The sequence below is a fragment of the Halichoeres trimaculatus genome, unplaced genomic scaffold (assembly GCF_033239565.1).
Source record: "Halichoeres trimaculatus isolate MK-OKI-2021-1 unplaced genomic scaffold, fHalTri1.1 fHalTri1_scaffold_11, whole genome shotgun sequence".
Taxonomy (NCBI): Eukaryota; Metazoa; Chordata; class Actinopteri; order Labriformes; family Labridae; genus Halichoeres; species Halichoeres trimaculatus.
In genome coordinates, this window is record NW_027437189.1 from 2,845,339 (window position 1) to 2,853,439 (window position 8,101).

The window sequence follows — 8,101 nt, forward strand, 5'->3', positions numbered from 1 at the left end:
GTTTGTCCGACATATTATAGCCCCATTTTAAGAAAAGGGAGTGTTAGCAAATAACATCAACACATCAAATCTCATTGGTCATTTGAAAGTAGACTCAAAGAACCACAAAAAAGCGATGTAAAACAACTGTTGTGAAGTGAACTACAACACTGGCTTTAATGTTCGAGAATTGGCGATGCAGTTGACGGCGCCCCCTGTGAGAATTGGGATTGTGGCTTCAAATGGTAGTGGATTAAAGAACAAGTGATGCTAAGGTGGCTACGCCCACTTTTTTGTGAGCAGTCAATCACATTGAATACGACAAACTTCACATTGTTCGAAAAAGATGCTAAGAAATGTTTTGGAGACAAATCGCCAAAATCACAAAGAGTAAACCCAAGAACAATTAACCACTTGTGACGGTAAAAACCCTCAACACTGATGATGGTATTACTTTCATTTTTTCAACCGCATTAGACTTTATGTTAAACCAACTGATTCAAATTTTCCTCTCTAATTTTTCAGGCCAGAGAAATTCATGTTTTGCTAAAATCTGGCAGCTCGGCAAGGTAACAACTCCTCGACAAAAGATCCCCACTACAGCACCAATCAAAATGATCAAACTACTCTAAACTCAGCTGATTGATTTGAACCATAGACTGTTTATCAGAGCAACGACATGGCCCCGTCTTTTACTACTGTAAGGTTTGTAAGGCCAAAACTATGATTAAAAGGGACTCTGAGTAATCAGAGAGAAGCTGGGTTAAAAAACTATTCATTTTGTTCTTTCAAAATATCTTTAAGACCGAGAGTTAGAACTTCACTGAAGGAAAGAAATATTAAAGTCAAAGGCATCCCTTTATGGAACAACTTGGACAGACATTTCAAAGAAGTCAAAACTTTCAGTATCTTCAAAAAACTTATCAAAACCAACACATTAGACAAATATAGGGAAGTGACAAGTGTTTAGTTAACGTTTTGTGAGAGAAGGGGGACGTACAACAAGATTTTTCTTCTTTCTGTTCCTTTTCATTTATTTTAGATTTCCCAGCCCTCAAAGATGTCCCTTATATTTATATTGTATGTATATTTCTTTTTATAGAACAACATGAATGAAATAAAGATCAACTATAAAAAAAAGTCTAACCTCTTCTTGGCTCTCCCTCCAATGTATCTTACTATACCTGAGAAAATTACACAAGAACATCAGCTGTCAATCATCATTAAACTTGAAGTAAAATTCTGTTTTTAACCTCTAATAACTAATGAAAAAGAAAATTTCCAGAAAGAAGGACTTGAACACAACACAGCCCAATATTATCATATCCCCACAGCATATGGATGTGAGAAACATTTCTACCATGTGTTTTTAGTTTTGAAAGTACGACCACAGCCCATCTGGAATGACTGGGGAGACAGAGCTTTTGTCCTACACTGCAGCCAGCCACCAGAGGGAGCAGTTTTTGTAGAGACCTCACTTGGAGCTAAGCGAGATAACGTACATTATTCTCTGTCAATGGTCTTAACAGTTCTAGTTATCCATCACATTCAGATGCGTTTGAAAGACTTAACGGGATAAATTTAGTTTCCACAAACTATTTGATTGGACAGGGACTTGTCGATAAACTTAGCAGAAGTTTGTTAAACCTGACAAAGAAATGAAGAAGCTCTCTCAGACTACGGTAGATATTCAACTTCTTTACGATCTTGACTAAGTGAATAGCTAACAAAAGGCGTGTCGAACACAAAATGTACGCTAATAAAATTGATGTTTTCGTGAACAGATCATAAAGTTTGTGTAGCTTTAAGTTGGAACCATTCTTTTTGCTGCGGGCATTTTTCTGTATTTTCTGAGCGGTTTTCATCAAATCTTGAAAGTATTTGAAGCCTAACTAAAGGTACGTAGGCCTGAATACGTGGATGTGAATTCGTCAGAAACGACCTTTTCTTCCAGAGTGCACACCATCGACTCCTCGCCTCTCTCCGCGTTGCGTTCCCCCTCCATGTTAAAACCTATTGCAGAATTCTCGCCGTGTTTTCGCTCTCGCTGAAAAGATCACGTAACAAATGAGTTCCTAAGTAGCTTTACATTATGTTCCCTGCATTAGTTACTGTAGCTTTATAACACACACATATTTATTGGTATTATTATGATTCTCGTCGTTTGTTGATGCTATTTTCCTGCTTCTTGTAATGTTGCATATTTTGAAAAGTAAAAGGCTTTCGTTCCCAATCTGGGCGTCAGTGTCGCAACACTTCTGAGCTACAGTCAGACCGGTCCGGACCAGACAACGCAAGTCAACCCCTTCCTCATCTGAGTCCCTTAAGTCTGGCTTGGTTTAGTCCAGTTCGGCTCTTTGACGGGACCATCAGCTCAGTGTATTTGTGTGAACAGTGTTCAGGCTCAGCATAGATCAGTCCAACCCGGTTCATGTGGCAGATTCAAGAGTTTCAGCAACGTCTTGGGAAGTTCTGGATCCTTTAAGTTGAGTTGCTCTAAACTTTCTTCCCTGCTCAGAGATTGTTTCGGCCTTGTTCCCATTTGACCTCAGGTTCAGTTTTTACTTTCCATCATCATAAATAAAACCTAAAGTCTTCGGTTTAACTGAGCAGTGCGCCTTATCGATCGCACACAAAAAAAAGGAACCAAATTATAAGTCTGTAGGTCTCACTCCCATCATCAAGGAAGATCCTCTGAATCTGCTCAGGGTAGTTCCATTCGTTTTATCCAATCCTACAAGACCCTGACACTAAACCAGCTGATTCGGGATGATCCTGAATGGTCCACAGTCCTTTAGACTCAACTCCAAGACCAACAAGTTACAACAAATTCACGTCCAGTCACTCAGATACAACGTCTTATCTCTCCAGGAGCCAAACAGACCAAAGACGTCGGCCTGTTTCGGTGGTTCAAAGTCCGTCTTTGGGAGCTTCGGTCCCGTGAACCCTCCTGGATTTGTGCGATCAGGTCAGAAATATGCGGGGGAGGTTGTGCGTTGGGATGCATGAGAAAGTTCTGAGACTTTGGGAGAGTTTCTTGACTTCCAAGACGCCGTTGTCCGGTCGTTCTCTGTAATCCCAAAGATGATGAGAGGAAGTGGGAGGAGGTTTCCTTCTGCCGGTCTCTGTCCTGTACCTCAGCTAGCAGTGCCCTGGGTCCTGAACCAGAGGTTTGGAGTCCTTAGGGGGGAGGGGGAAGGGGAGCTGGTGGGGGGAAGGCGTGGGGAGGGCGAGGAAGCAGCGGGTGAGGTCGGACGTTATAAGGAGGAGATCTTGACGGTGTCCTGGGTGTAGGCGGTGGCCCGGGTGTTGCGGAGGATACCGGGGATGGGGGCGGGCGACGGGGGGAGGCTCTCATCGGGCGTGTTAGCAGGCGGCGTGGGGATGCTGATGATGGCGGCAGTGAAATCTTGCTCCCCACAGTTCAGCTTCAGGTCGGTCGCCTGGGCGTTCAAACTGGAACGACTGAGGACAGAGAGAGGAGAGTATCATCGGCGTACGCTGTGAATACAAACAGAGGGCATCAGGAATCCTTTACAGCTGAAGTTTTTATCAAACTGCTAAAGTTACTCAATCAGCTAACAGCTAAATATGATGTCAATAACGTCAGCTAGCTTGATAGGTGGAGTAAATCTTGGTGTCGTCGACGAATCTGTTGGATCAGAACATCATTATAACAGATCAAAACACCTGTCCTGGTTTTTCTTTCAATGTTGAATTAAAAGATCATTTTATCGGTCTATCTATGGCTGAGGGATGTTTACGGTGGATAAAACTCCTCTTTACGTTTGGTGTGGTATACAGGTGGTTTTGACGTGCAGGGTGTCCAGCTCCTGGACGCTCCCCCGGCTCACAGACACTGTGGAGTTAGCCAGCCTCATGGCGGCTCTCCTCCTGGCCCGGCGAGGGCAGCAGCCGGTGGAGTTGTTCTGCGCCCCCTGCTGGCTGGACAGGGAGGTGCTGCGGCTGGTCCTGTAGCCGACCGACTCCGTCATGCAGAGCTCACTGTAGTTCACCTCGTTAGTGAACTCGTGATTCTGTAAACGAGAGAAGAGAGGAAGAGGTCAGACGGGACCTGGGGAAACGAAAATGTGCGAGTGTCTGTTTTGGATCCTCACCGTCGTCTTCTCCAGACAGTGCAGCAGGTGGTTGTGCTGATGCTCGAACGCTGATCTGTTCTTCACACACAGCGCTGTGCTGTCACTGTCCCGGTCCTAAACACACACACACACACGACCATAACACACAGGTTAGTGACGTGATCATCAGACACCAATAATGAGGAGACTTTGAGGAGATTTCTGATGAATGAATCTGTCTATGAATATACTCTCACCGGCCACTTCATTAGGCACACCTGTCCAACCGCTTGTTAACGCAACTTTCTAATCAGCCAATCACATGGCAGCAACTTAATGCATTTAGGCATGTAGACATTGTGAATACGATCTGCTGCAGTTCAAAGCGAGCATCAGAATGGGGAAGAAAGGTGATTTAAGGGACTTTGATCGTGGCATGGTTGTTGGTCTGAGTATTTCAGAAACTGCTGATCTACTGGGATTTTAACCCACAACCATCTCTAGGGTTTACAGAGAATGGTCCCAAAAAGAGAAAATATCCAGTGAGCAGCAGTTCTGTGGGACAAAATGCCTTGTTGATGCCAGAGGTCAGAGGAGAATGGACAGACTGGTTGGAGCTGATAGAAAGGCAACAGTAACTCAAATAACCACTGGTTACAACCGAGGTCTGCAGAAGAGCATCTCTGAACACACAACACGTCCAACCTTGAGGCAGATGGGCTACAGCAGCAGAAGACCACACCGGGTGACCCTCCTGTCAGCTAAGAACAGGAAACTGAGGCTACAATTCACACAGCAACACCAAAACTGGACAATAGAAGATTGGAGAAACGTTGCCTGGTCTGATGAGTCTGGATTTCTGCTCCACATTCAGATGGTAGGGTCAGAATTTGGCCTCAACAACATGAAAGCATGGATCCATCCTGCCTTGTATCAACGGTTCAGGCTGCTGCTGCTGGTGTAATGGTGTGGGGGAGATTTTCTTGGCTCACTTTGGGCCCCTTAGTACCAACTGAGCATGGTTTTAAGTCCACAGGAAAAAAAAGAAAAAAAGAAGAGAAAAAAGAAAATAAGAAAAAAAAAAAAAAGAGAAAAACAAGGGGGGACAAAAGAAAAAAAGAAAGAAAACAAGAAAAAAAGGAAAAAAGAAAAAAAGAAAAAGGGAATAAAGAAGAAAAAATGAAAAAAGAGAAAAAAGGAAAAAAAGAGGAAGAAAAAAGAGAAAAAAGGGAAAAAAGGGAAAAAATAAAAAAGAATAAAAAAGAAAAAGAAAAAAAGGGAAAAAAGGGAAAAAAGAAAGAAAAAGGAAAAAGAAAAAAAGAGAAAAAGAGAAAAAAGAAAAAAAAGGAAAAATGAAAAAAAAGAAAAAAAAAAAGAGAAAAAAGAAGAAAAAGAAGAAAAAAGAAAAAAGAGAAAAAAGAAAAAAAAGAAAAAAGAAAAAAAGGGAAAAAGAAAGAAAAAGGAAAAAAAAAAGTCCACAGCCTTCCTGAGTATTGTTGCTGACCATGTCCATCCCTTTATGAGCACAGTGTACCCATCTTCTGATGGCTACTTCCAGCAGGATAACGCTCCATGTCATAAAGCTGGAATCATCTCAGACTGCTTTCTTCAACATGACAATGAGTTCCCTGTACTCAAATGTCCTCCACAGTCCCCAGATCTCAATCCAATAGAGCACCTTTGGGATGTGGTGGAACGGGAGATTCTCATCATGGATGTTCAGACCACAAATCTGCAGCAACTGTGTGATGCTATCATGTCAATATGGACCAAACTCTCTGAGGAATGTTTCCAGGACCTTGTTGAATCTATGCCACCAAGGATTAAGGGGGTCCAACCCGGTACTAGCAAGGTGTACCTGATGAAGTGGTTTGGAAAACCACCTGGAAGTTGTCGTGTCTGACGCCTGATTGTCTTTTTGGAGAGACTGTGGAAAGACGACGCCAGCAAGAAGATGGCCAAGAGCAGGGATCTTCTGAAAGACCTTTTGGGGACTGAAAAGTTTTATTTTATTGTAAACTTTTAAACCTGGTGCTCTTTTATACAAACACTCCTTTGCAGTGGCTCCTTGTAGCTTTCAAAAAATGTTGAAATAAAGAATTTTTATTTTTCAATAGGTCTTTTATCTGGTTAAAAAAGTAAAATGAATATTTAAATAAAGTTTTTCTACTGTTTTTTTTCAACAAAGATAAAAAATCCACTTAAGTATGAGTAAAACAAATCAAAATAGTCTCTGAAACTAGCCTAATTTTTGTGTTTTGAAAAGTAGAAACTCATAGTGACTAGTTTTAATTTATAAATCTCTACATTTCTGAGAAAGAAGTTTTTTTTTTAATTAATGAACAGAGATGAGCTCAGTTTAAAGTTTTCAGCTGTGTTTTCTGTGATAAGATGAACGTCCTGGAGTGATTCAGCGATCTTTAAAGACGTGTCTATGCTGGAGCCTAACCCTCACCCTGTGTGTGTGTGTGTGTGTGTGTGTGTGTGTGTGTGTGTGTGTGTGTGTGTGTGTGTGTGTGTGTGTGAATCAAAGCGAGTCTGTACCTGTTTGTGGGTTCAGCTCACAGAGAGAAAGTTTCCTCCTTTAATCAGAGACAGAATGATAAATATCGCTCTGCTCGGTGATAAATCCTTTTCCTTTAAACATCACTGAATCTCCGTTTCTCTGATTTATTTTCAGACGGTTTAACCAAAGGCCGGTCGACATAAAATAATCTCTAAGTCTCTTTTTTTTAATCTGATTCTCCCCTCTTTTCCTCACCCAGATAATCTCTCCTCTCCTTCCTCCCTTCGTCTCCTCGGGCTCTTTCACAAACACAAAGCCTCCTCTCCTGCTTCCTTGTTCCCTGCCTCCTTCATTTCCTCCTCTTCTTCACACCCATTATGCGCTCTTTAAATCCAGCAGTCATCCCTCTTTCTTCTTCAGCGCAGGAGAGGGATTAGGACTCAACAATATCTGTGTGTGTGTGTGTGTGTGTGTGTGATCCACTCTCCACCTGAAGTCTAAAACCATTTCTCTGATAAAACTCTGAGACTGAGCGAGCGTGTCGTCCTCCGGCTGTAAAATCATAAAGGCTGAGAGTCGTGATGAAGACGAGTTCCTCTGACGTTCAGAGTTCAGCTTCACGGTAACCATGTCAGGATACTCTGAGAAACATCCATGAAGGTTCAGAGTTTCCTTTTTCCCCAACAAAACTGGCATCTAATAAAGCTATTTCCTGAAATTGTCTTTAGCGGAAAGCTTTGATATTATGAAGTTACATTTAGTTCTGTGAATTTCTGTTTTTGAGACCCCACCTGTCCATGTGCCTACGTGGGATGCCAAAGGTCTGGGGTAGAGAGAGCTCTTCCCTTTCATGCTCAGGGGTCTGAAACCTTTACTTTCATAGGAGCTGTTTACCCTCAGCTCACTTGGGTTAAAGTCATTCACAAAATCTAATCTGCTTTCTTCAAATTGAAGAAAAAAAAGGTGTATTAAATTGTGAACACAGTAAAGATTTGGAAATAATTATCTAAACAAGAAGTTTTTTTGTGTTTTGTGTTTTTGTCTTAGCTTTACTTATTATTCTAATTTCTTTATTATTTATTAATAAATTTGCAAATATTAAAAAAAGGAAAATCTGTAAAATCATATTTTTAATAATTTAGCAAAATGTATGTTTCAAGAAGTTGCAAAATTTTGAAATCTAAAAACTTTGAAAAAAAACATAGATTTGCAAAAAGTCACAAAAAATGCAATTTCAAATATTTGATACAATTTCAAAAATTGTAAATAATTCAAAACTTTGCAATAAAAAAAAACAGAATTTAAATAGTTATATGTTTATTATATATTATTATTAATACTAAATATGCAAAAATGTGAAAATTCAATGCAAACAGTAGTAAGTAAAAATTTAACAGTTCATAAATCTGCAAAAAAACTTAAAACATTTTAATTTAAAATATTTGTCAAATTTAGAAAACAATTTTAAAAATTCAAATTAATTGCACTTTTTTAAAATAAATAATTGTATTTCAAATAATTTGCTAAAATTTGCAGA

General features: G+C 40.5%; 1 protein-coding gene across 3 annotated transcripts in view; it reads right to left on the bottom strand.

The window, feature by feature from the left end:
- Window positions 1-935: 935 nt before the first annotated feature.
- The window catches only part of kcnd1 (potassium voltage-gated channel, Shal-related subfamily, member 1), an 88,234-nt gene continuing 81,068 nt past the window's right edge, over window positions 936-8,101 (bottom strand). For all 3 annotated transcript variants that reach the window (XM_074682175.1, XM_074682174.1, XM_074682176.1), the window contains 3 exons: window positions 4,098-4,193; window positions 3,766-4,016; window positions 936-3,444 (listed from right to left, as the gene is read on the bottom strand). In XM_074682175.1, coding sequence (XP_074538276.1) covers window positions 3,237-3,444; window positions 3,766-4,016; window positions 4,098-4,193 — 555 coding nt within the window. In that variant the 3' untranslated portion in view covers window positions 936-3,236. The remainder of the gene's footprint in view (window positions 3,445-3,765; window positions 4,017-4,097; window positions 4,194-8,101) is intronic.